The sequence below is a fragment of the Bos indicus x Bos taurus genome, chromosome 4, assembly GCF_003369695.1.
Source record: "Bos indicus x Bos taurus breed Angus x Brahman F1 hybrid chromosome 4, Bos_hybrid_MaternalHap_v2.0, whole genome shotgun sequence".
In the NCBI taxonomy this organism is placed as follows: Eukaryota; Metazoa; Chordata; class Mammalia; order Artiodactyla; family Bovidae; genus Bos; species Bos indicus x Bos taurus.
The window spans coordinates 75,151,735-75,179,133 of record NC_040079.1 but is presented as its reverse complement, the minus strand read 5'-3'; the positions used below and the strand labels follow the sequence as shown (position 1 = coordinate 75,179,133).

General features: G+C 38.9%; 2 protein-coding genes across 5 annotated transcripts in view; one reads left to right on the top strand and one right to left on the bottom strand.

Annotated features, from left to right (window-relative positions):
• The window catches only part of DNAJC2 (DnaJ heat shock protein family (Hsp40) member C2), a 37,514-nt gene extending 24,634 nt beyond the window's left edge, over positions 1-12,880 (bottom strand). The window contains exons 1-5 of one of the 4 annotated variants that reach the window (XM_027539736.1): positions 12,738-12,752; positions 10,270-10,318; positions 9,193-9,553; positions 6,692-6,882; positions 4,178-4,253 (exon numbers count right to left, since the gene is read on the bottom strand). In XM_027539736.1, coding sequence (XP_027395537.1) covers positions 4,178-4,253; positions 6,692-6,882; positions 9,193-9,256 — 331 coding nt within the window. In that variant the 5' untranslated portion in view covers positions 9,257-9,553; positions 10,270-10,318; positions 12,738-12,752. Of the gene's footprint in view, positions 1-4,177; positions 4,254-6,691; positions 6,883-9,192; positions 9,860-10,269; positions 10,319-12,737 lie in introns of those variants that run through there. The other 3 variants (XM_027539738.1, XM_027539739.1, XM_027539737.1) reach the window with 3 other exon arrangements.
• Positions 12,881-12,933: 53 nt separating this feature from the next.
• PSMC2 (proteasome 26S subunit, ATPase 2) lies at positions 12,934-26,245 on the top strand. The gene is made up of 12 exons (XM_027539749.1): positions 12,934-13,092; positions 14,779-14,816; positions 15,339-15,420; positions 16,506-16,605; positions 20,852-20,983; positions 21,386-21,458; positions 21,832-21,927; positions 22,600-22,764; positions 23,640-23,727; positions 25,500-25,702; positions 25,799-25,895; positions 25,982-26,245. The coding sequence occupies exons 1-12, from the start codon at positions 13,023-13,025 to the stop codon at positions 26,137-26,139; spliced, it is 1,302 nt and encodes a 433-aa protein (XP_027395550.1). The 5' UTR covers positions 12,934-13,022; the 3' UTR covers positions 26,140-26,245.
• The last annotated feature ends 1,154 nt before the right edge of the window (positions 26,246-27,399 follow it).

Sequence of the window (27,399 nt, the reverse complement as noted above, 5' to 3'; positions counted from 1 at the left end):
GGTGTGATGACCCACCATTGTTGGGCACTGCAGGAAGGGAGAACTGGCTTTTCCTACGGTCAGTGCTTGGGGAAAACCATAGCTTCTCTAGTCACCGCTCGGGGCTCTTCCACCCTGGTTGGCAAAACGGATGCTGTGCAGCTCGGCCTAACTCACACTGTTCTTTGAAATGCAAGTGTGTGCTGAGGAGTACACCCTAATGGCAACCCACTCCCGTATTCTTGCCTGGAAAATTCCATGGAGAGAGGAGGCTGGCAGGCTACAGTCCAAGGAGTCACAAAGAGTTGGACACAACCCACACGCATGCACACACACATGCCTACAAATATCCTCAAACTCAAGTCACAGCTCTTTATAAATCAGGTAAGTTTTCTTCTTTATTTGCAATTACTGCCTCTGTTACATTTATTCTGACCCGTTCTTTAGGGAAATCTGACATCTTTTTATTCTTTCCTTCTGAATCTTGGGAACATTCCTCTAGGCTGTCTGCTTTACTATTTTCTAATTGTAGTCAGCCTTTGTAATTCTAAACCCTGCTCTCCAGTTTTGAGTTTCCAGGCAATTCTATTTTTTTCTTGAGTCTCTTTCTGCAATGCCTATGCCGCCCCCCGCCTTACCCCAATGCAACATCTTTGTATCGCACTGACAAGGTGGAGTAAGTCTTCTTTCGAACCTCATGATAAAGTCTGAGATAGGCGATGCCTGTTTCTTGCTAATAGTCTGCTCTTAGGCTACACTGTTTTTTCCTTCATTGACGTTTCCACCTAGTCACCTCTAGTCATTTATGTACAGTATACTCTGCCCAGAGGTGGGGCTGAAGGAGGCAAAAGATGTCCTCCAATATTAAAAATGAGATAACGGAGGCCAAAGAACATCTTTCAGTTTGAAAGAGACAAGGGTAATTTTTGAGCAGCTGTTGTGCATGTTTATTGTAATTACAGACTTCTCTCTCCTCCCTTCCTCACCAAAGACAGTTTCTGGGGTTTTGAAGGTGCATTACTAAATGGGCTTTTATTGTACATTCATATTGTTATTATCAGAAAAAGCATCTATGATTTCTTTATATAGAAGTACAGCTGATTTACAATATTGTGTTAGTTTCAGTTTATAGCAAAGTGATTCAGATATATATATATTTTTTCCCCGATTGTTTTTCATTATAGATTATTACAAAAAGTCTCTATTATTTCTAATTTTAAGAGGCATTCTATGAAACAGTTTTCAGCTTAAAATATGAGAATTACTTTTCAAATATTTATTTATTTCTACTTATTTGGTTGCAGTGGGCCTTAGTTGTGGCCTATGAGATCTTCAGTTGCGCGTATCAGATCCAGCTCCCTGACCAGGGATTGAACCCAGGTCTCCTTCACTGGAGCACAGAGTTCTAGCCACTAGACCACCCAGGAAGTCCCCCATGAAAAGTATGTTAAGCTAAAATTATTAAATTTAGAAAATTCAAATCAAAGACTTTTATTTCCAAGCAGAGACTTTCTCTTAATCCATCATTCAACTTTCCTAGCAATTTATTATTTTCAGATAATGCAGAAAAGGAAAAAAAAAGACCACTTACTTTATCTACTCATGAATGAATCCCTAATTTTCATCATAGCCATTCAAAAAGTTTAAAAAATTAAAACTGTTAACAAACTATTAAGTACAAAATATGCTATAAGGATATACTATACATCGCAGGGAATATAATCAATATTTTACAGTAACTATATGGAGAAGGCAATGGCACCCCACTCCAGTACTCTTGCCTGGGGAATCCCATGGACGGAGAAGCCTGGTAGGCTGCAGTCCATGGGGTCACGAAGAGTCGGACACAACTGAGTGACTTCACTTTCACTTTCATGCATTGGAGAAGGAAATGGCAACCCACTCCAGTGTTCTTGCCTGGAGAATCCCAGGGATGGGGGAGCCTGGTGGGCTGCCATCTATGGGGTCGCACAGAGTCGGACACAACTGAAGTGACTTAGCAGCAGCACAGTAACTATAAATGGAGTATAACTTTTAAAAATTGTGAATCACTATACTGGACACCTGTAATTTATATAATATTATACATTAACTATACTTTAATTTAAAAAATTAAATAAAATGTAAAAAAAGCCTACAACCTCCTTTATGTGTTGGTAATAGGATTCAAGAACTAGAAAGGTTTCAAATGTAATCAGACTCATATTACTGGGTTTGTCTATGCTAATAATGGGCTTCCCTGGTGGCTCAGACGGTAAAGCGTCTGCCTGCAATGTGGGAGACCTGGGTTCGATTCCTGGGTTGGGAAGATCCCCTGGAGAAGGAAATGGCAATCCACTCCAGCACTCTTGCCTAGAAAATCCCATGGATGGAGGAGCCTGAGAGGCTACAGTCCATGGGGTTGCAAAGAGTCGGACACAACTGAGTGACTTCACTTCATGCTAGTAATTACAAACTTGCTAACAAGTAACTTTGCATTTTTACTTTTGGACTAGATTCCAGGGAGCAGTAAGTAGCAGCCATCTATTTTACAGTGACAGAGGAAAAAGAATGTCAGTCTTCTAAATAAATACTGAGAATACACAACAAGGAGGCAGAGAGTTAACTGTAAATCCACATAATGTTAATAATCTGTACGTTGGGGGTACGAAACTTTTGGCAACAGAATATTCAAAAATTAATTTCTATTATCCCAATAAAATGAATGGACTTAACAGAAGCAAATGAATGTTTCTTTTATAATTGTTACATATGTTTCTATCTTTAGAGAAATAATTCCCTCATCTTAAAACATAAAACTACTTTCATAGTTCTAAATCACTTTCAGTTCTTTCACAAATTTGTATGTGTCAACACATTTATAGTATTTGTATGCTATTCTTTCAGAGTAAGACTTTGCAAATACTTTTCCAGAGCAAATGAATTTTCCTAGCATTTATGTATATTGCAATGATTATTCATATGTATTAACATATGCTTATTCTAAAATCATGCCAGCCTTTAAAGAAATCCAGTAATAGGTCTTAAATAATCTCATAAATTCCTTCAACTAACAAAATGAAGATGATACTTCCTGTGACTTTCCTAAATACAAGCAATAATGGGAAACTTTTGAGTTTATTTATCATAGCTGTGTGTGCTTTGTGCTCAGTCATATCTGACTCTTCGTGCACCCCCGGACTATAGTCCACGAGGTGTCTCTGTCCATGGAATTTTCCAGGCAATAAAATGAGTGGGTTGTCATTTCCTGCTTCAAGGGATTTTTCCCGACCCAGGGGTTGAACCTGCGTCTCCTGCATTCGCAGGTGGATTCTTTACCACTGCATCACCTGGGAAGCCCCATTTACCTTACTCAGGCTCAACCAGTATTTTTCAACATGAGGTAGGTCTCATTCAGTCATCTTTCTCCAAGTACAATACTTTCTCCTCTTGACTGACCCTGATTCCCTGCTCCTTTTTCATATGGCCACAATTTTACCTCCTCTGATCTCAATATCCATTCTCTAGAGTAGAAGGCAGAACACTGTTCTAAGATAAGAGAGAAAACTGATCACCTTCACCTCTTTCATGAAGCTTTACTAATTAGGTGATCAAACTTTACTAATTAGGTGTGTAAGAAATTACATCCACAAGACGTCAGAGGACAGAACAGTTTAGAGCACTAAGTGGACAGTGACGCTTAAGTCAATGAAGACTGGTTAGCCAACGATTTCTGCCCCCGTACCTGCACCCCACCAATTTTTAACCTTGTCAATAAAAAGAACAATGAAGTATCAGATACCTCTTTCTTGGACAGAAGAGATAAGATGGTATCTACAGAGATGTGACCTAAGATCACAAAAGAGTACCGACAAACTGAAGTTATCAAGGCAACTTCCACTAAGCACAACTGGCCGAACTTCCAAAGGGAAGTGAAATACTATTTTTTTTTAAAGTGTGCCATTAGAAGAATGTTGTTTATTCTGTCACAAATACACTCACCCGATTTCTTGACCCTAATGAGAATATCCATTCAGGAGACTTACTGCTTATTTTTTATTTTGAAGGTAAGGAGACTGTGGTTATACGCTGGTACACTACATAACTTACATTAAATCCAGAGTTATGCCTAGAAAACTGTAATCATGCAATACTTTTTCAAGAGGATAACATTTCCTATAGCAGATATTTGATTATTCCAAAATAACCAAGTACTTACGAGCTGCTTTAATCTGTCTCTGTGTAGCTTTGTACCTTACATGGCCAAGTCCAAGTACTGCATAATGATCTTGGTTCTGATAAAGACACAAAAGGGAGTCAAATTTGAAATGAAGCCATATATCCTATCCCTTGTGTTGCTATTCGAATACAATGTTTCCTAAAATGAGACTCTCGTAATAGAAGTCTAGCAAGATATTCCAAATGAGTCCTGAGGTCATAGAAGTTTAGAAAACATGGACCACTGTATATATAGCCTTCTTGTTAATTTGTATACACAGAAAGCAAACAAAGGCTCTGAGAAGCCTTGCAGTTAAAAACAAAACAAAACCAAAAAACCAAAACAAAAACAAGCAGACAGAAACTTAGAGAGTCTAGTATTTTTTGAAATTACTTGGCCAAATAATTCTTTTTCTATTAATACAAATTAATATCCTATGGCTATCCTTAAATCAAGGTATAGCTAGAAAGATTTCAGAACTGAGGAGAGCACTACAGAAGCCCAAGTAGGTTGGGCCAGTGTCAATGACAGGATAGGAACCATGTGGAGCAAAGAAGGTTGCATGAACATTTTGAGAAACTGGGGTTTCTCAACAAAAGGAAGCACCTGCTTTCATTTTCCTTGCAAATTTAGAGGTTGAGGCAGCACTTGAGCGAAGGCTCCTAACAGAACTCAAAGGGTGTATCTAGTATCAGAGAATGAGTGGGAAGAAAGGGGAGTTGAAGGTATAAAACATGGGAGAAAAAAAATCAAATAGGATCACCTGGTTTTCCTTTAAATTCAGGACTGCAAACTCCCAATGGATGGATTCCTTTATTATGCCTGGCACTCACACTTCATTCCACTCTCTCCAACTATTATTACATACCTTGGTCCTCTAGTCTTTCCTTAAGCTTCATAGACCCTGCTCCACCCTCTCATCAATGGCCTTGTTTCCTGCTTAAGGAAAACTATGTAAATTACCATACTCAAATTCCTGCATCTTTTTGCCCTTGTCCTGCATCCATATATCTTTTCCCTTTCCCTCACCACTGAGAAAGCCTGTCCTACTAAGACAAATTACTCCATTCCTCTTCTTGGTTCTAAACACCATCTTCTCTATGTCTCTCAAATGCTAGCATCTTTCAGCTGTCTTCTAAATTTCAACTGAATTCTTTTCATCAGTATTAGAAGATGCTCTGTTATCGCTCTTCATTCAGACCTTGCTTCCATTTCTTTGCTTCCCATCAAAATTACTTCTTGAAATAGCTGTCCTCCTTTAGCTTTACATCCTCTAGAATTTACTTTTCAAATCACTCCAATCTAGTTCTACTCTGTCCATTCTCAGCCATGGGGTTATGAAGCTGCTCTCTTCAGAATCAATTTCCAACTGCCAAATATAAGATCAACCAACTTCCTTTACTTGACTTCAACTTTCACTGGCAGCACAGGTGACTCTTTTCTTGAAACATTATTTTGCTTTAGTTTCTGTGAATCCACTGTTTTTCTCCCATCTTTCAGTAGCTTTTCCAGTTATTCTGACTGGCTTCTCAATGCCCTACAAAGCTCAGTCCTGGGATTTCTTTCTGTCTCTCTCTATACCTTGATCCAAGCTGATCTGCTCCGATGCCAGGGTTGGAAGATAGTAATTGCCCTGTAAATGCTCATGACTCCCTAGTTCACTCTAGCATAGATGTCTGAGTTCCAGATGCAGAGCAACACAACAACACGCCTCCCACAAAGTTTCTTTCCTGCAATGCTGTGCTGGTGACCAACAGCACAGTCTAACAGGTGACTCAAGCTGGGGTGATCAGGGGTCTTCCAAATACGTCCCCTTCTCTTAGGCAGCACAACCAAGGTCTCTAAGACTCGTCAAGTCTACCTCCCGCAAAAGCAGATCTTTCTCCTCTGTCTCAAAACTTGGCTACAAATTTAGTTCAAGCATCAAGCATTCACTTGTACACTAGCCCTATAACAGCAAACTGTTCCCTTCCCCTCTCGTCCTGATCTCCCTTTTCAAGCAAATTTCTGTACTACCAGAAATTACTTTTCTGAAATTAGCTCAGAAACTTCTGATGATGTCTTACTATCCTGAAAACAAATTTAAATTCCTTCCTTGGTATGGCATAAAAAGGACACTCCAGAGTTCAGATTCTGTTTTCAGCCTGATTTCTCGCCACCACCCTTTCATGTGCTACTCTACCCTTCACCAGGCCCTGAAGAGGCAGCACACATTCTGTTACTCCTTTGTGTCTTTGCATATCTGTTCCTTCTGCCCAGAACACCTTTTCTCCCTCTTCTCCCTCTTGCTTCAAAGACTGTCACCTAACCGTTTAAGACCACTCAGACAGTACCTTTTCCATGAAATCTTTCTGGATTTCTCCAGTAGAGATAGTATTCTATGGCTAGTGCTGTCCCACTCAGGATTTGACCATAAACAGGTGCTAAATTATGATTATTTTGTTGAATCATTTTAAAACGTGGTTTAATAATGGAAAACTGCATCTGACTGAACAAGAGTCAGATATTAAATACCTTCCAGTCTTTGGGATCAAGTGTTTTCAGCATGGGAAACTCTTCTAACTGCAATTCTTCATCTTCCGATTCCTCTGATAACTCTTTCTTATCCTCCAGTTCCTGAAAAGAGGCAGAAGCATTTCTGTTTCTCCTCTTAACAAAAGCTTCAAACCATCTTCCCACAGGTTCAACTTGACAGAGTGTTGAGGCTGTGAGTGAAAGTGTTAAGAGAGGCTTCAGTGTATTGCACAGAATAAATCTGTTCCAAGGCAATAATATCAAACCAATGACAGCATAAATATATAATTTTAAAACCATCAACTGAGAAGCTAACTGTAGTAATCCAGTTAACATGAGGATAAGCAATAATCATTTCCTAGTATTTACAGTTAATCAACATCTTCCAATTATCTGATAATTATCCAATTGTTCAGCAATGTCAATAAATCGATACTTTTCTGAGGAAATGAGAGGAAGATGAGGGACAGAGACTAACTGCCTTCTTTTTTAGACTGCTGCTGCTGCTAAGTTGCTTCAGTTGTTTCTGACTCTGTGCAGCTCCATAGACTGTAGCCCACTAAGCTCCCCCGTCCCTGGGATTCTCCAGGTAAGAACACTGGAGTGGGTTGCCATTTTCTTCTCCAATGCATGAAAGTGAAAAGTGAAAGTGAAGTCCCTCAGTCGTGTCCGACTCTTAGCGACCCCATGGACTGCATCCCACCAGGCTCCTCCATCCATGGGATTTCCCAGGCAAGAGTACTGGAGTGGGGTGCCACTGCCTTCTCTGCTTTTTTAGACTAATAACTGTAATAAAGCAACAAATAATTAAAAACTCATAAAGAGCTAGCCTCATCAAAAAAATCTTCTGAAAATAACTCAAAATATTTTAATTATTAAAAACTGAATTTAGATAGCTTTCAAACATTTTAAGAATTCATTAGCATTGATTTTTTCTGAAAGACAATTTTCAAGCAGCTAACAGGAATTTACTAATGAAACTGTGCTTTAGTGGAACAGCTCTGAAATCAAAAGCTCTGAATTTCAGCGTGGGTCTATTAGTAGCTATGTGAAATGAGTCAGAGATGCCTTCAACTGTAAAATGGGAATACTTATCTGCTTCCTTGTAAAACTGGATGACAAACTATGAAAGCACTTTGAAAATCAAAGAAAGAAAGAAAGAAAAGTGAAGTCAGTCATGTCTGACTCTTTGCCACTCCATGGACTGTGGCCTACCAGACTTCTCCATCCATGGAATTTTCCAGGCAAAGAGTACTGGAGTGGGTTGCTATTTCCTTCTCCAGGGGATTTTTCAGACCCAGGGATCGAACCCAGGTCTCCCACATTGCAGGCAGACCCTTTACCATCTGAGTCACCAGGGAAGCCCCAAGCTGTTGAATAAAAGTAAGTCTTTATCATTATTCCTGGGAAGTGCGGTCAGTCACTATACCTTTGTACATTAACAATTAAAGAAAGGTAATTTGGGTCAGGAAAAAAGTGAGCATCTTGATTTTATATTTCAAATGAAAGCAAAAAGCTGTATTGTCTAATAACTCAGATTTAAGTCTTTCTTTGTACTGAATGGCCACAATTTTGTAAAACTAGTCCCACTTTTCATGTTTTACTTGGGTAGGAAAATTGAGGTTTCTTCTACCATGCACAAGGGAAGATTCCAAACCACTATATTTAAGAAGTACGACCTGTGTGTGTAGTGCAGGTGTGGCTTTCAAGCCTTTCTATTTGCGAGATTACAGAGAAACCTCTGTAAGCAGGAACATAACATGTACTGCGAACTATGTCTGAAATCACATACAACAAGCGTCTGTATACGTGGTTCTGATAATCAATGAAATCACTGAAACTAGAGACTCTAAATTTACAATACCATGACTGTCCTGGGCTATAAATTTAAGAAGCTGCAGCAGCAGGGGAACTTTCTCTCCCTTAAAACCAAAAACTGAAGACAGTTGATTTACATAGGACGTTTCACTTAATGACTGCCTTTAAGAGTCTGTCTACACGGGTCTTACCACCACCACACCTTTTCTTATAAGGAGCACTGTTTGGATTGGGATATCTAAAAAACAAAAGCCGGAGCAAACGTACAGAGGGAGAGAGGTGTTCAAGTGAGCGCCGGCAGCAAAGCTTTGTAGGGGCTCAGGCACGTGGGGAGCTCGCTGCGGGCAGTTTCTTGCCTTAAGCAAGGAGATGCTTTTAAGAACCTTTTTAGGGTACTGAAGGGTTCGGTTCCGAACTGCTCCGCCTGATCCATGAGTCAGCAGCAGCGACACGAGGAAGAAATTGCGGGGGCTGAAAGAAGACGCCCCCCTCCCTCCTTCCTTCCAGTCTGGGAAAGGACTTCTGTGTAACAGGGAGCAAAAAGACACTCGTGACGTCGCAGCTCCGCACTCGATACGCTAGTTGCCACGGGCAAGGATAGAGAGGTTACGGAGTCGCCAAGGTGGAGGACCGGGAGAGGGGCGGCTGAGGCTAGACGGAGCCGGGGCTGAGTGGGCACGTACCAGAGGTCAGAGCGTGGGTGATGGCGGTGCCCTGGCCGTCTGCAGCGCTTGGCAGGAGCAGCATGATGACGCCGGAGCCAGCCCCGCGGGCGCAGCGGCTCGCGTCCCAGGAGGAGGGCGCTTAGAGTCCCTCCAGCTCTACCTCTCTGTCCGAGCCTCGCGCCTTGGCTCTACGAGGTCCAGGAACCGGCGCATGGAGACGGCCAATAACTACTTCCGGGATGAATCCTTCGTGGTGCGTAGGCCAATCCCACCCCCACTCCCCTCAGCCAACGTGTGCGGCTGCCTAGGTCCTCTACTGACTAACATCCGGCTGGGGACCAAAATTCACGAATGAAAGGTTCCTAGAATTATCAGTTTCCTGGTTTAAAAAAAAAAAGGATTAATTTCCACTTCCAGTGAAATACATAGAACATGATTTTCTAAAGCAGCTCTTACTATATTCTTTTCCTTTTAAGTTACTACTACTTTATTAGTCTGAATGTAACCGTTCATTTTTGTAGTAGCTCTACTTGAAAAAAAAAAAGTGAAAAGATGTGTACAAATTAGTATTGAGAATAACTGTTATAGCCTACACGTTTACAGAGAATTCTGTACATACACTCTAATGCAATTATGTTTACGTAAATAATAATAGAAAGTGAAAGTAAAAGTTGCTTAGTCATGTCTGACTCTTTGCAACCCCATCGACTACACAGTCCATGGAATTCTCCAGGCCAGAATACTGGAGTGGGTAGCCTTTTCCTTCTCCAGAAATAATAGAAGCTAATGTTTATTGTGCTGTTACTAGTGTACCAGTGGTATCTCATTTAACACTCCTATCATTTGCATAAGAAACCCCTCTTCAGTGTTAGATCCTAATCCAAGGCCAACAATCATTTTACACTGCTTTAGCACCATTTTCTTTCAGGATATTCCCAATTACAGGACTCTGGGACTAAATTGTTCATAAAGACATTTATACTCCAGCTGTATGATTCCTTCTGGGACTGAAGTAAAAAGCAAGAATTAGCAAAAGGAAAACAATAGGTGAAAATTCACAGACCCTCCCACCCCCCCAACTCCCACTCCCATTACCGATGCCAGAGTATCTGGATTAGGTTGTGCAATTGATGTACCCACTCTTCTGCAAAGAGAACCAGAAATAAGCAAATTATTATCTAGGAATTAATTTTCATTTGTTAAAATACATTGACTTTTACCTATGTATGTTACATGACAAAACTGGTATTTCAAAAACTAAGCTAATAAATTTCCCACTAAAACTCTTATTAACCCCTTTCTTTATTAATTTTCAGTTCAGTTCAGTTCAGTTGCTCAGTCGTGTCTGACACTTAGCAACCCCATGGACTGCACAGGCTTTCCTGTCCATCACCAACTCTTGGAGCTTACTCAAACTCATGTCCATCCCGTCGGAGATGCCATCCAACCATCTCATCTTCTATTGTCCCCTTCTCTTCCCTCCTTCAATCTTTCCCAGCATCAGGGTCTTTTCCAATGAATCAGTTCTTCGCATCAGGTGGCCAAAGTATTGGAGTTTCAGCTTCAGCATCAGTCCTTCCAATGAATATTCAGGATTGCTTTCTTTTAAGATGGACTGGTTGGATCTCCTTACAGTCCAAGGGACTCTCAAGAATCTTCTCCAACATCACAGTTCTAAATCATCAATTCTTCAGCGCTCAGCTTTCTTTATATGCCAACTCTCACATCCATACATGACCACTGGAAAAACCATAACCTTGACTAGACAGACCTCTGTTGGCAAAGTAATGTCTCTGCTTTTTAATATGCTGTCCCAGGTTGGTCATAACTTTTCTTCCAAGGAGCAAGCATCTTTTAATTTCATGGCTGCAGTCACCATCTGCAGTGATTTTGGAGCCCCCCAAAATAAAGTCTGACACTGTTTCCCCATCTATTTGCCATGAAGTGATGGGACCAGATGCCATGATCTTAGTTTTCTGAATGTTGAGCTTTAAGCCAACTTTTTCACTCTCCTCTTTCACTTTCATCAAGAGGCTCTTTATTAATGTAACCACTGTTAAAACAGTCTCCAAAGTTCAAGATAACCTGACTCCATTTTCTTAATATTAATAATTTTTTCTCACACCTCTTCCATCCATTCTCATCATAACCTTTAAATTGTAGTGAAATCACATAAAATTCTCATCTTAACCATTTTAAAGTGTGCAGTTCAGTAGTGTCAAGTACATTCACTCTGTTGTGCACCCAATCTCCAGTACTCTTTTCATCTTGCAAAACTGAAACTTACGGTGTTAAACAACAACTCCCCATATCCACCACCCCTATGCCCCCATCAACCATCATTTAACTTTCCATCTCTGAATTTGACCCCTATAGGTAACTCCTGTAAGTGGAATCATACACTATTTCCTCACAAGTGGTTATGTGTCAGATTTTTTTAAGGCTGAATAATATTCCATTGTATGTACATCTTATTTATGCATTCATCTGTCGACTGGGTTGCTTCCACCTTTCAGGAATCATGAATAACGTCGCTACGAATATGGAGTACAACTATCTGAGACCCTGCTTGTGTGTATACACCCAGAACTGGAATTGCTGGGTCATTTGACCATTCCATTTTTAACTTTCTGGGGTACTGCCATACTGTTTTCAATTGTAGTTACACCATTTTAATATTTCCATTTTCTCCACATCCTCACCAACACTTTTTCCCCCCCTTTTTCATGATAATAACCATTCTAACAGGTATGAAGGGATATTTCACAGTTCTGATTTACATTTCCTCAGGGCCTAATGATGCTCAACATCTTTTCCTGTGCTTGTTGACCATTTGTAGAACTTCTTTGGAGAGATAGCCATTCAAGTACATTATCTATTCAAAGAATCGGGTTTTGTCCTGAGTTTTAGTTTTTTCTATTCTCTTTTGAAGACACCACATAGCTTACAGTATCTTAGTTCTCCCACCAGGGATTGAACCTGGGCTCCCACACTGAAAAAGCTCTGCATCCCAACTTCTGGACCTCCAGTTCTAACCTCTGGACCAAGTTTTAGTCCTTTATATATTCTGTATCAGATCAGATCAGATCAGTCGGTCAGTCGTTTAACCCCTTATTAGATACATGACTTACAAGTATCTTCTCCCATTCTGTAGGTTGCCTTTTCATTGCTGTGTACAGAAGGGTCAGGCTTCTTTTTTTTTTCTAAATTCTATAATTGTCTCCTAATTGCTCTCTTCTGTTCCTCATCTCCGGAATTCATTTCTTTCAAAACCTATTTTCCCTGACTTCCCTGTATCTGAAGACAGTACCACTCCTTAGCAGCGAGCTCAAAAATGGAAACAATTTACCTCCCCCTCCGTCGTTAACATCAAATTAATGAACAACTCCTATTTACCCTCACTCTATAAAACAAGCCACTACTCACTGTGTATCTAATAAGCCAGGTACTTTACAAACGTCGTTGTTTAATGCCTCCACAATACTCGGAGGTCAAGAGGAAAATTAAAGAAGTTACCCCTAAGTATAGCGTAAATGACTAAAGCAGGATTTAAACTTAGCAACCTGAGTCTGTGTTGGTCTTGAAATCTGTTGCTGAGGGACCTCGCCACAGTGAGAGGCTGAAGGAGAGCGACGTTCGCCCTCATACAGGATAGCCTCCCCCTTTCCCGCTTCGCCGGGTGCAACGCCAGCGTGTGACCTCTAGGGCGCTCTTCTGCCTGGCGCCTCAGTGAAAAGACCGCGGAGCCGGCTTTACTTCCGGTGAGGAAGGGAAAGGTGGGGGCACCACCGGAAGTGAGAAAGGTGCTGTGTAATCACCGAGGAGCTGAGGTATTTGGAGCCCTTAAAATGCCTGATTACCTCGGTGCTGATCAGAGGAAAACTAAAGAAGATGAGAAGGACGACAAGCCCATCCGAGGTCAGTTGACTCAGGCAGGGGCTCCGGGCCGCGTCAGGACCAGTCTTGGCCCGGCGTGGGGGGAGGGGAGTGGATTCCAGGTTGTCGCTCTGTCGCTCGGTCTGGTGCGGCAGCCGGGTTAACCGGCTGGTCTTTTCTGTTCCCTCTTTCAGCCCCACGTCCTCTGTTCATCTTTCGCTGATCGAAATTTTTATTCACATGCAGCTCTCAGGTCTTGAAGAAATCACGCACTCCACTTGGTCTTGCAGGCCTTGAAAAGTTCCCCGCCTGGTGGTGGTTGCTTACCTGGACCCTCTTTTCTGTTTCTCCGCTCCCTCAAGTGACAACTTGCTGCTATGCTATCCCTGCATAGCCAGGATCCTGAGACATAACTGTAAAAAAAAAATTTCTTTGACTAGGTAATGCATTCACATGATTCAAAACCCAAATTGAAAAGCGTCATCCTTGACCGCAGCCATCTCTCCACAGAGGAAGCTGATGTTGCCATTTTGCCTCATCTTTCTGTACATTTTCTATGTACATACAAGCAAGTTTGCTTATATATTCCTTTTCTATTTTAGAAAAGAAAAAGCAAAAATGTACATCTTGACTTTTAAAATCTTAGTATGTTTTAGGAATTAGTTTATATCATTATATAGAGTCAGTGTGAAGTGTATAGAATCCAAATTATTGGACTTTCAGTCACCTATGAGTTAATCATCATTGATGGACATTTCGTTTTCTTCTAATCTGTTGGCCATTATAGAGCAATGAATAACCTTGTTCATGTAACTCTTACCACACGCACGGACACAAGCTGTGAGGTAAGTTTTAGAAATGCAGTTGAATTTTTTTCTTCTTTGACATTTTTATAGACAGTGCGGATTACTCTCCTGAGAGACCATACCACTTGACCCCTCACCTGCAACACTTCCGTTCATGATTTCTTTGCTTTTGTACTCTCATGTTTATGCTGTTTTGTTTCTTATAGGTTATTTAAAAATGTTCTTATGGTGGTTTTTCGTTGTTGTTTTTTCTCTTAACTCTTTCCTTTCTGAACAAGTTCAACCTCCTGTAGCACCCTTTCTTCTTAAGTCACCCACCCCTCAAAGAAGCGTTTCCTCTCCGCTTTCATCTCACTCTTTTTCCGTGAAAGAGGTGCTCAGTCACCCTGTGGAAAACTTAGTCGTTGATTTAACATTTCATCTGTGTATTTCTCTGGATAAGTTATAATTCTATAAACATATTAACAGGTTTATCCCTTGGATACAGTTATAACTAATGGGTGTGGAATTTTTTGTGTTTCTAAATCCATGTCTTACTTTATCTTAAAGAAACACTGAGGCTAACATTCTTTCAGGTGAGAAAACTGGTGCTCAGAGAAATTAAGTGGTTTTTCCAAGGTAACTTAGCAAATGCATGACCCTGCTGGGACTAGTGCTGAAGTCGTTTTGATTCTTAAAGTCTTTGGGCTCTCAGTTCTTGTTATGTCATATCACTCTGAAGCTGTTTTATATAATGTTAAGAATTTGCCTTCACCCAGTTAGATAAAAGTTCCTTGAGTCCAGGAACTAATTGATGGTTATATTTACATCACTACAACTTTGCACACTTCTTCTCAGTTGACGTAGTTCGGTTTGAATAGAAAAGAATTGTGAGCTCAAGTTTCTTTTGTTTGAATTTCATGTATTATCTCTCTTCTTTTAGCGCTGGATGAAGGGGATATTGCCTTGCTGAAAACTTATGTAAGTCCTTTAAGTATCTACAAAATACACATGTTTTATGTTGAAGTTAGGACTCTTGTTGGTATTGTCTTTCCAGAATAGTTAGAAGAGACTTTGAGCAGTTTAATCTTCACTGAAAAATGTTATATATCTACAGTTTGTATTTAGAATAAATCAGAAGCTTATACATTATTTTTATACTATTTGTAATTAAAGTGTGATACTCTATGGAAAGATATTTGAAATAATTTACACAAACATTTACTATATTGAAAATGTGTGAAAATGAATTAGCTGAAATGTAAGTTTTAATGCATAGAAATGGGCCTCAATTTTAGATAATTTCAGGCACCATGTTCATTTGTTATCTTGCACGATGGTGTGTTGCCTGCTTGGGGGGTGTAGGTTGGTTCAGGAATTGTTGTGAAAATGAGAAACTACTTTCATTTTACAAGCTTTAGGACAATAATAGCTATTACAAGTGTAACTTAAAAGTTTTTGTTAATATAGTTTAATAAATTGTTGATATCTTTTATCTCCTAGGGTCAGAGCACTTATTCTAGGCAGATCAAACAGGTTGAAGATGACATTCAACAACTTCTCAAGAAAATTAATGAGCTCACTGGTATAAATATATTTTATTCCTGTTTCCTTTCTGTATATGTAATGGTTTAATTATATCAAAGGAGCAGAAATACAAATGTTACTCTTTAATCATACATTTTTGAAAGTCATCCTTTACCAAAAACTATTTATTTGCTACAAATAAATGTGCTATTCCTCTTATAGTTTGTTTTCACTTTAAAAGCCAAAATAGAATTCTTCCATAGAATCAGGCCCAAGTTCCATATTAACCACAAAAATCCATTAGTGAATATAATGGATATGCACTAATAACTAATACACTCTTAAGTTTTTATCATTGTTCCTTTTTTCTTTCACTTTTTAAAGTTTTTTATGTCTACTGTTAGTCATCCCTATTCTACTCTTAATTGCTAACGAGGAGTATTATAAAATCCAGTCTTCCAGATTTAAATTATGTATTATTTCTGCCCAAGTGTGTAAAGCAGTATATGTAACTTTATTTTCACAGAGAATAAACTAAAAAATGAAGTGTAAAAAAAAAATTCCCCTTATCTGTTAAGAAATTGCATCTCATTTAATAATCTCTTTCACTATTTCTACAAGCAAGTTTACTGCTTAGCAATTAAGAAACATCATCCTTTAAGCAAGTAATGTTTCTGTTGGTCAAGGCCAAGTTCCATAGACTCTAATAAACAGGTCAGAATTTCTTGAATAAAAATATAATCTTAAAAGGTATTTATTGCTTGAAGTAAGCAGACTGTGCCTAGTAGTTGGAAACTTTTCTTCTTGAGAACTTGAGTGGTGAAGTTTTATAGTATTTGACCTGCACAGAAAAATGTCAAACATGGCATTACATTTTTGGCCTATGTGTACTTTGGGGTAGTAGTTTTCACTTGGGGTGATCCCCTAGGACACTGGGCAATATCTGGACTCTCTTGATTCTCCTATCTTGAGGGGGAAGTGGCGCTAGTGATGTAGTGGCTGGAGGCCAGGGATGCTCCTAGCCGTTCGGGAATGCACAGGACCACGCCAGCAACCAGTTACTCAGTCCGAAATGTTACTATTGCTGAGGTTGAGAAAGCTTGCAGTACATTTCATTGAGTTTTGTGATCTTTCTTTATGTAGGTATTAAAGAGTCTGACACTGGCCTGGCCCCACCAGCACTCTGGGATTTGGCTGCGGATAAGCAAACACTCCAGAGTGAACAGCCTTTGCAGGTTGCGAGGTATGCATAGTGGTCTCTGGAAATTGATTTTTTATCTGTACTTTTGAGTATAAGGCAATAGTTCATAAAGAATTTTTATTCCATATTCCAAGTAAATAAAGCTTTCTCCAAAAGTATCTGGGGTTAAAATTTTATGCTTTTAGTAATAATTCAAGAAATAGGCAAAGACATAATCATATAAAAGATTTAAATGATATAGGAAAATACAGAGCAAAATACAAAAACCTCCCTTTCCTTCCTCACTGTTCATAAGAGATGATGTTCAGGCATCAGTGCTCCTTTGAACACGCATGTTAAACATTTTTCTGTGTATGTGCATACATACCTATAGCATAGCTTACTAGAAGTGGAATGGGGACAGAGGTATTTACCGTTTTGAAATGTGTGGAGAAAAAAATGGTTTGGCCAGTTTAAACTCTTAACCAAAAGGTTTTGAGGGAAATGTATATTTGCCTGATCAGTGTTAAGATATGTGATTATTGATTTCTATACTTTTGCCATTTGGGCAAGAAACCCAGCTCACTTTAATTTGTATCGTGCTAATGACTAGTATACCTAGTTCTTACTACTTATTAAACATTGTTTTTATCTGTGATGCTGGGCTCATGTCCTTCAGTGTGTAGATTTTCTTGAAACTATTTGTGAGTGATTTCTTTCCGTTTTCTTGGTCTTCTGTTCTGGACTTTAGTTACTGATACTGGATTGTTTAGATATGCTAATCTTTCTTTTCTGCTTTTCTGTGTCTTTTTGCTCTACTTTTTCGTGATCTTTTCTTAACTTTGAGTCCATGTATTGATTTTGTTCCCCCGCTCACTTCACTTAAGTTTTTATTTCCTGAGAGCTTTCAGTGTATATGTTTGGTTGCTTTTTGAATGTCCTGTTCTCATATCATGGTCATAATATGTTGTCGTCTCTAAGGAAGCTAAGGCTAAACTGGAAGGTTTCTGTTTCCTCTAAGATGGTTTTTCTTTTTTTGTTTTTGTTTTTTCTTTTCTTGTTTGGTCTTTTTAAAAAAAATTATTTATTTTAATTTGAGGCTAATTACTTTATAATATTGTGGTGGTTTTTGCAATACATTGATATGAATCAGCCACAGGTGTACATGTGTCCCCCATCCTGACCCTCCCTCCCACCTCCCTCCCCATCCCATCCCTCTTAGTTGTCCCAGGGCATCAGCTTTGCCCTCTTTCATGCATCAAACTTGGACTGGTCATCTGTTTCACATATGGTAATATACATGTTTTAATGCTGTTCTCTCAAATCATCCCACCCCTGCCTTCTCCTACAGAGTCCACAAGTCTATTTTTTACATCTGTGTCCCTTGCTGTCTTGCATATAGGGTTGTCGTTACCATCTTTCTAAATTCCATATATGTTAATATACACATATTATATGATACAGAATTAATATACTGTATTGGTGTATTTCTTTCTGACTTATTTCACTCTGTATAATAGGCTCCAGTTTCATCCACCTGATTAGAACTGACTCACGTGTGTTCTTTTTTATAGCTGAGTAATACTCCATTGTGTATATGTACCACAACTTTCTTATCCATTTGTCTGTTGATGGACATCTAGGTTGCTTCCATATCCTGGCTATTGTAAACAGTGCTTCAGTGAACACTGGGGTACACATGTCTCTTTCAATTCTGGTTTTCTCGATGTGTGTGCCCAGCAGTGGGATGCTGGGTCGTGTGGCAGTTCTATTTCCAGTTTTTGAAGGAATCTCCACACTGTTCTTCCATAGTGGCTGTACTGGTTTGCATGGTGTGTGTCTTTTATGCTAGATGTCTGATAATCTTTGGGCTTCTGTTTTAGTGGGAGGCAAAAAAGCTGATAGATGCTCTAGATTCAGTAGTGAAGCATGTCTGTCCTAAACATCACTGTAGCTTATATGATTGAATGTTTAGTTGGGGAGCCTTCAGTGTCAGTATGTTTAGATCTTTTCACTTGGACGGTCATTTTTCCTAGAGAAGTTGTCTTCTGTCTCCTGTTGTTTCCAGTCTCCAATATTTTGGAAGAACAGTGGAGGTAGGGGTCTAGGGAATGTCAGCAGCGGGTTCACTTACGTTTAATTACCCTTCCCCTCTCACCTCCACACCTGCCTCATTTTCAGTCAAGTTAGCACCACCACTACCACCCTCCTACCACTTGCCCCAGCATTTCTTGATACCTTCTGATTTACTCTCTGCCGAATGTTTTCACTACCTCCAAACGAAACCCCAAACACATGAACTGTCCCTATTCCCCTTTCTCTTTGGACATGGCAGCTACTAATCTACTCTATCCGTATGGATTTGCCTATCCTGGACATTTCATGTAAACGTAATCATGTAGTGTATCACCCTTTGTTTCTGACTTTGGCTTCACATGATGTTTTAAGCTTCATTCTTGTTGTAGCTTATATCAGAACATCATTCTTTATAGCCAAATAATATTCCAGTCCAGTTTCTCTCTTCATCGGTATTGTCTGTTTGGTGAAACCTTGTTCTCACACTTCCCACTAATTCTTTAGACATGATTTCATTTAGTTTTCAAAAAAACCATTTATGACATGGATCAAAGATTCTGTTTGGTAAGACCAGTGTCTTCCCTTGGACTGCCTTTCCCCTGTGTGTGGACCGTATCTTACTTCTCTTTGTGTCTCATAACTGTTTGATGGAAACTGGACGTCAATTTTGGAACTCAGATTTCCCCTTTCCCCAGGGTTTGTTCCTGTTCTTGTTTTGAAGTTTTTTGGTCAGCTTCTTGTTATCTCCAACTGGTAAATGCTGCTTCAGCCAGTTGATGTTAAATAACTGCCACTGATTGTTTCCAATAAGTGCCCTGTGGGGAGGGCATCTGTAGACAGTGAACTCTGAGTCAGGTCAGATAAAAACAAATCTTGAGAATGGGGCTTTTTAGCCAGCTGTCACACAGGTCAGGAGTTCTCTGAGGTAGGGCTTTTGGAGGAGCTCCATTTCTTCATCCCTGCCTTCCCTCAGGGAGGCTGCTTGTTTCCACCTTTACTATGTCTGGGAGGCCGTTGCCTTTCAAGTCTTCCGCAGAGGTGGGGAGAGGGTTATGGGATTAAAGTGAGTTTAAATGCAAAACACTCACTGTTCTTACTGGGATTTAGCCTTTTTTTTTTTTTTCCAAACCTGTAGTTAATTTCCAGAATTCTGAGAATGTTGATCTGGACTGTTTTTGCCAGTGTTCTCTTTGCTTTTAAGGATGAGCAGGTTTTCAAAACTCCTTACTTCAATGTTCTGCATGTTGAGGTCCCTGTATATGTACTTTCTCAGCTGAGGATTAAAACTGTATCTGTGTTGGCACGGTCTGTTAGATAAAGTAGTGATGGATACTTTATATAAAATTATACTTCCCTGGTAGACTTTGGCTCATAACAGAAAACAGAGTCCTGTCCACAATTTATGCTGCAAGGACAAAGCATTCTTTACCTTACTCTTAGCTCTGCCTAAATGCACATTCCAGAGACTATTTTGTATTTCCCTGTATTTGTTGTGATAGCTTATAAGCTTTTTCTCATATAAGTTCTGTTTGTTTTTGTGTTTCTTCTGTAAGCAGATAGTATAGCAAATAGGGAATAGATTACTTTCTCCTGTGATGTATGCTGCTGCTGCTAAGTCGCTTCAGTCGTGTCTGACTCTGTGCGACCCCATAGACGGTAGCCCACTAGGCTCCTCCATCCCTGGGATTCTCCAGGCAAGAACACTGGAGTGGGTTGCCATTTCCTTCTCCACCTGTGATGTATGTGGGATAGCAAATTTACCTTCACCATAACCCATAAGAAGAAATATATTTAAGTTAAAAATAGCAGCAACAGTAAAAATGGGTTTGAAATATAAACTCAGGGAAAAATGAAAACACTTATTACATGATATGACAAGATGACTATCTTTTAATAAGAAAAATAAAAAGGAGAATACCTGAAGATACAGAGGAGTAATCACTAATAAAGGGATATAGTTATGAAAATCAAGAAAGGGAACTTCCTAATTATGAACTATTTGGGATTAATTTTCCAGGGGTATATATCCTCTGAAATTTTACTGGCTTGACTAAAGCTGAGCAGACCTTTGGGATTGAGCATGTTCTGTAGAGAAGGATCCTTAACAGTGGCCCAGTTTCTGCAGTTACACCTGCTCGGTAGTGTACTGCTTGCCCAGGAGAGAATCCAGTTACTTCAGTTCATGATTAGTGGTTCAGGTTCCTTACTCTAATCAAGCCTTTTGCCATGTTAGATGCACAAAGATAATCAATGCTGACTCAGAGGACCCGAAGTACATTATCAATGTGAAGCAGTTTGCGAAGTTTGTGGTGGACCTCAGTGATCAGGTAGCACCTACCGATATTGAAGAAGGGATGAGAGTTGGGTAAGATTTCTATCTATAGTAAATACTCATCTTTGATTAAAAATGCCATGTCACATTCACATCCTTGACTTTCTTTTGAGTGAATGAACTGGGTGTCATGGAATACCAGGGGGTAATCTAGTAGATGACTGTGGTTGAACATCCTTTCTTCTGCATCTGCTTCCTGACCTCCCACCCCTACTTAGCCTTTCATGGCCTCAAATGTCAGGATTAAAGTAAGTACAGAATTTTAGAGTTGAGTTTTCTGGTCTATTTAAGGTAACATGGTGTAGGTGGAGGAAGCACTTGCCCTAGCATGGTTATAAGGACTAAGTGAGTAAATGTAATTAATGTATACAGAACAATGATAATTCAGTATATTTTTTTGTATGTGTTAGTGAGGATCTTTTTTTATCTCTTTAGTGTGGACAGAAATAAGTATCAGATTCACATTCCATTGCCTCCTAAGATTGACCCAACAGTTACCATGATGCAGGTAAGAAACTGCGGGAGGGAAAAGGAATGGCATGAATTTGAATACAATTGCATTCATCTCAAAAAGTGTTGAAAGTTTTAATAAAAAATATTAATGTGTGCATATATACTGAAGAGTTGCCAACATTTTAAAAATAATTTTTCAGATGAGAAAGTCTTTATCAGTCTTTTACTAGTTTGTCTCTCACTTAGTGTTATAACAGTAGTATAGCTTGTGAGTCTAGGACACTGGCAGTGTATTCAGTCTTTATTAAAATTCTTACTTGGTGTAAGTCTTGATTTTTCTTTAGGGTATTGGGTCTGCTGTACTGGATAGAATAATTAGTATTCAAAAGCGTGTGGCTCTATGTTGTACACTTTCGTCCTTCTCATAGGTGGAGGAAAAACCTGATGTTACATACAGTGATGTGGGTGGCTGTAAGGAACAGATTGAGAAACTTCGAGAAGTAGTTGAGACCCCACTGCTTCATGTAAGTGGCTGAGACTGTTGCTTTTTAAATTTTTTTGTACAAAGATATGACAGCCTTTTGCCTACTGTGCAGTAAAATTCTACCTATATATTCATTTTAAATATTTTTATTTTCTAAATAAAAAATTTTGATGGGGTAGAGGGTAAAGGTGTGGAGAATTGTTAAGTTGCAGAAGAGAAGGCAAAAGGATTGAGCAGCCAGCCCTATTCAAAAAAGGAAAATCTATTTAGAGTGACAAAGGAGGTTGAGATATAACCTTTATAAGTATGTTAAATATGTTATAGGTAGGTTATTATAAAAGAAGCAGTGTGTTTTAATGATATCAAGAAGAAATGGGCTTAAATTGAATCAAATTAAGCTTAGGGGATAATGCAAAAAACCAAGATATTAAATATGAGTTAATACTTTTGTTATTTAAACACTTTTATTTTTTTTTTAATTAGGGGGGAAAAGTGTTTTTGTTAACCCTGGATAGTAGGATATCTTTAAAAGCCATTCAGCCTTGGGTATTAATGAGTCTGGATCTTATGTCATAGAATAAGTAAAATTCTTATTTAGATCAAATACATAAATTGTGGACTTAATAATTTTGGTTTAAAAATACTGATGTAGAGATAGTCCTGTTTTTATTATAGAGAAATAGTAAGTGTAAAAATTATGTCTCCATCACAGCCAGAGAGATTTGTTAACCTTGGCATTGAGCCTCCCAAGGGTGTGCTGCTCTTTGGTCCACCGGGTACCGGCAAGACACTCTGTGCTCGGGCAGTTGCTAATAGGACTGATGCTTGCTTCATTCGAGTTATTGGATCTGAACTTGTACAGAAGTATGTTGGTGAGGTAAAGTAAATTGATCATAATCAAGGAATATGTAGCTCTATGAAAGATTTATAAAGCATAGATGAAATTAAAATGGTGATTCCCCATCGAAAGCTTGAGACCTGAAATGTTTTGACTGATGGATTGTAATTAGTAGTTAGAAGTCTAGAAGCCACTAGTCTTCCCTTGTAGTTAGCTGGAAATAAACAACTGCTTAACATTTTTAATCAGTATGCTCCCTACTGAAGGGCACCATTTTCTACAGATTTGGTTTATAAGATAAATACCCCAGTAATGCCCAGAGAATGTATTAGAAAGTATATTCACTTCAGGGGCCGTGTTTTATGTTCTTTTGATAAAGAGACCAGAGATTGTCTATATATGTGTGTGGGGGGCGGTGTAGGTACACATACAAACAGACATGTTTTTTTCATTGGGGAGTAAGTTTAGGGCTGAATATATTACATTAAAACATTAATGTTTAGTATACTTACAGTGAGAATTAGAAAAGGATCTCCATATGTGGAGATACACTTTTATTCTTTGATCAAAACTTACAAATCAAATTCAGTGATCAGAAATGCCAAGTGATCAGATTCTTTCATTTCTTCAAGTTTTATTGATTGAAATGGTACCTTTATTCAATTATGTTAATTTGATCTCTTCAAGTCTTAAAGTTATTGACTATTTAATAAGTACAGAATCATGAAATTACTTAATAGTGCTTTAAACCTAGTGAGATTAATTTGATGGACTAGGTAGCACACATTAATCTTTGTGAAAAAATTTTAGGTGATGACAGTTGAGGATACTTGTAGGAAATACTGAAAAGGTTGAAGCATAACTTATTAAGATTTTAAACCAGGTCTGAATTAACAAATTATTTTTTTCATTAGGGGGCTCGAATGGTTCGAGAGCTCTTTGAAATGGCCAGAACAAAGAAAGCCTGCCTTATCTTTTTTGATGAAATTGATGCTATTGGAGGTATGAATGGTATCTCAGAGAACTTTAAGACTGAGTTTCATGAGGATTCTACAGTAGTATGTGTGAAGGTCCCTGATATGTTAGTCTTGTTTGAAATTTTAATTCCAGCTCTGTTATGAGCTTTGGCACATGAGAGCTACAGATCTAATAGTAGGACTACACATAAAGGGGAAAAGCATTAAATAGCATTGATATTTCTCAAAGTCTTTATCTTTGAACTTGCCCAATTTCATTCACAGAACTTGTATTTTCACACTTTGGCAACTCCTTACTTGAGATACAGCTTCACTTAATTGGATCAGAAAGCAGTTGAGGCATAATTTAATTGGTAGTTCATAAAATGTACATAAAATAATATTACTGGCTTCATAGATTTGATGAAATACAATATTAGCTGTGCGATCTAAACAAGTTGTCTTAACTAACTCTGAGCTCCAGTTTGCTTCTCTTATAAAAAGAATAATTACAGCTTTATTTCATGGGTTTTTGAGAAGCTTAAAGTAAGTAAGAAATGTGGTGGACTTTGAAAACTCTATACTGTTCTCTTGTTCCTTGGCTGTTGTTATGTCTATACAAGCAATAGTCCCTGTTAGCTGCAGAAGTGTTATATCACTAAACAGCTGTGATTTAATGAACTCACTGACAAAAAAAATATAGTGGACACTGTACCAGTGTTTGGGGACTGTGGTTGTTAGCCTTGCTTTTAGACTCGATGGGTGTTGTGGGCTTTGGACATTCTTTAGTAAATGTTCAAGGGCTGTAATTTGACCCATCTGTAGATGTGGTGTGGTGACCCTGATGTCATTTTTGTAATACCTTTGGAATAAGCCTTATGATGTGAGGATGCTCTGAATCTGTGGTTCCAAAGTGGATTTTATATAAAACTGTATTAGGGTGAAGGTGAAGTCGCTCAGTCGTGTCAGACTCTTTGTGGCCCCATGGACTGTAGCCTACCAGGCTCCTCTGTCCATGGGATTTTCCAGGCAATAGTACTGGAGTGGGTTGCCATTCCTTCTCCAGGGGATCTTCCCGACCCAGGGATTGAACCCGGGTCTCCTGCATTGCAGACAGACGCTTTACCTTCTGAGCCATCAGGGAAGTCCATATTAGGGTACAGTTTTGTATAAAACTGTATTAGGGTACTAGAAGAAAATACTGGGATTTTGGCTCATATTTAATCTCATTTAACAATTTTTCATTTTGGTGCTTGATACTGTACATAATACATTAATGCAACAGTATGTATTTGTACAACTTTAAAATGAAAATATATATATTTGGAGGTCTTGTTTTGTGGTATTCTGATTGAAATGAAGGCAAGTCTTGACACTATAGAGTATTCTAATGTATCCAAATTGGTGTGATAGTAAGCTGTTACAGTTCTACTGTATTATGGATTTAGCCATATTTTTGACAGTTTTAAAAAAGCATGGCATTTTCTTACATATAATCAAATACCATTATAGTGCTAAAGTTTGCATGTATTTTTGTTACCTAGTCCAGGTGTATATTGTGTCAAATAAAAGAGGTGTTCTTGAGTGACTTAAAAACCAAAATTGCTTAAAGAAGATTTAAAAAAAATACTTATTTAAAGGAACCTGTGTTAAATAAACCTATGATGAACCCTTTTAATTAGTTTTGTGTAAAGCAGGCTATTCTTACAGAATTTACTTACAACTGAGAGGTTCCTTTGGGCTGGAGGGCATGATATTCCCCAGAGAGTGCTTCTCTGAGTGAATGTGAAGATCATGTCTTTCCTCCTGTCTTCTCAGGGGCTCGTTTTGACGATGGTGCTGGGGGTGACAATGAAGTGCAGAGGACCATGTTGGAACTGATCAATCAGCTGGATGGGTTTGATCCTCGAGGCAACATTAAAGTGCTGATGGCTACAAACAGACCTGACACTCTGGACCCAGCACTCATGAGGCCGGGGAGACTGGACAGGAAGATTGAGTTTAGCTTACCTGATCTAGAGGTGGGAACATCATTTCACTGTAGAAAAGGGATTCTTGACATTTTTTCCTTCCTGTGCTATTTTCCATTTTAACATTGTTAATTTCCCTATTTTCAGGGTCGGACTCACATTTTTAAGATTCATGCCCGTTCAATGAGTGTTGAAAGAGATATCAGATTTGAATTGTTAGCACGACTGTGTCCAAATAGCACTGGTAGGTGGAAACGTCTTGCTTCTGTTTTTTGGTCTGTCTGTCTGGGCTGCTTTATTTAAGCCTGTTATTTTCTTTTTGTTTGAAAGGTGCTGAGATTAGAAGCGTCTGCACAGAAGCTGGTATGTTTGCCATCCGAGCACGGCGAAAAATTGCTACTGAGAAGGATTTCTTGGAAGCTGTAAATAAGGTCATTAAGTCCTATGCCAAGTTCAGTGCTACTCCCCGCTATATGACATACAACTGAGCCCTGGCGGTGTTTGCGAAAACACTTCTTTTCATTGGAATCCTAACCGTATACAGATTTCTTAATAACCATTTCACACACAAAATAAATGGTTTTCAAAATGGTATTTTTTCTTCCCAGATGTCTTTTTTTTTTTTCTCTGCGGTACAATAAAGGGTGATATCTAATGCCATTCGACAGAAAAGCTGTTTTTTGACTCACTAACCATTTAAAGGTTCCAAATTGTAAAGTGCTCACTCTGACCACGTGTGTTCTAGACATGCTGGCAGGGTGCTGTACCTATGTTAGCTCACTGTGTCTGCCACTATATCTGCCCAGTGAGGTGGATTTAACAGATGCAGAATTTTCCTGCCTTGTTTCCTTGTCGCAGAGCTGAGATTCGAGTCCACGTTTAACTGCGCCAGCACTGATGCTTCTAGGCATAATACTTTTCTTCCTTCATCACAGTGGCCCATCAAGGCACATGATCACATGTGTTTCAATAGTTTTTTTTTTCCTACAATGTTGAATAATAAAGCTTTGGCTAAACTTTGTTTAAAGTGTAAGAAGCATCTGATGTAATGTGTTTTGCTTTGCCGTTTAAGTCGATTTCAAATTAATTAAGGATTGTTGATATTAATGACTAGCAAAGTAGTAAATTAGAATAATATATAATACATATTATTATATGTATTATAATAATTCATTTAGAAAATCCAGAATTGGCTTTATACAGAAAAGTACTTATTTTCATTTTATAAATTTAATGGTTTAAAATTTTGGTAAAGCTTCCATAAGAATTCTGGTCTAGGAGTATTACTCAGCCATTAAAAATAATTCATTTAAATCAGTTCTAATGAGGTGGATGAAACTGGAGCCTATTATACAGAGTGAAGTAAGCCAGAAAGAAAAACACCAATACAGTATACTAACGCATATATATGGAATTTAGAAAGATGGTAACAATAACCCTGTGTACGAGACAGCAAAAGAGACACTGATGTATAGATCAGTCTTATGGACTCTGTGGGAGAGGGAGAGGGTGGGAAGATTTGGGAGAATGGCATTGAAACAGGTATAATATCATGTATGAAACGAGTCGCCAGTCCAGGTTCAATGCATGATACTAGATGCTTGGGGCTGGTGCACTGGGACGACCCAGAGGGATGGTATGGGGAGGGAGGAGGGTTCAGGATGGGGAACACATGTATACCTGTGGCGGATTCATTTCGACATTTGGCAAAACTAATACAATACTGTAAAGTTTAAAAATAAAATTAA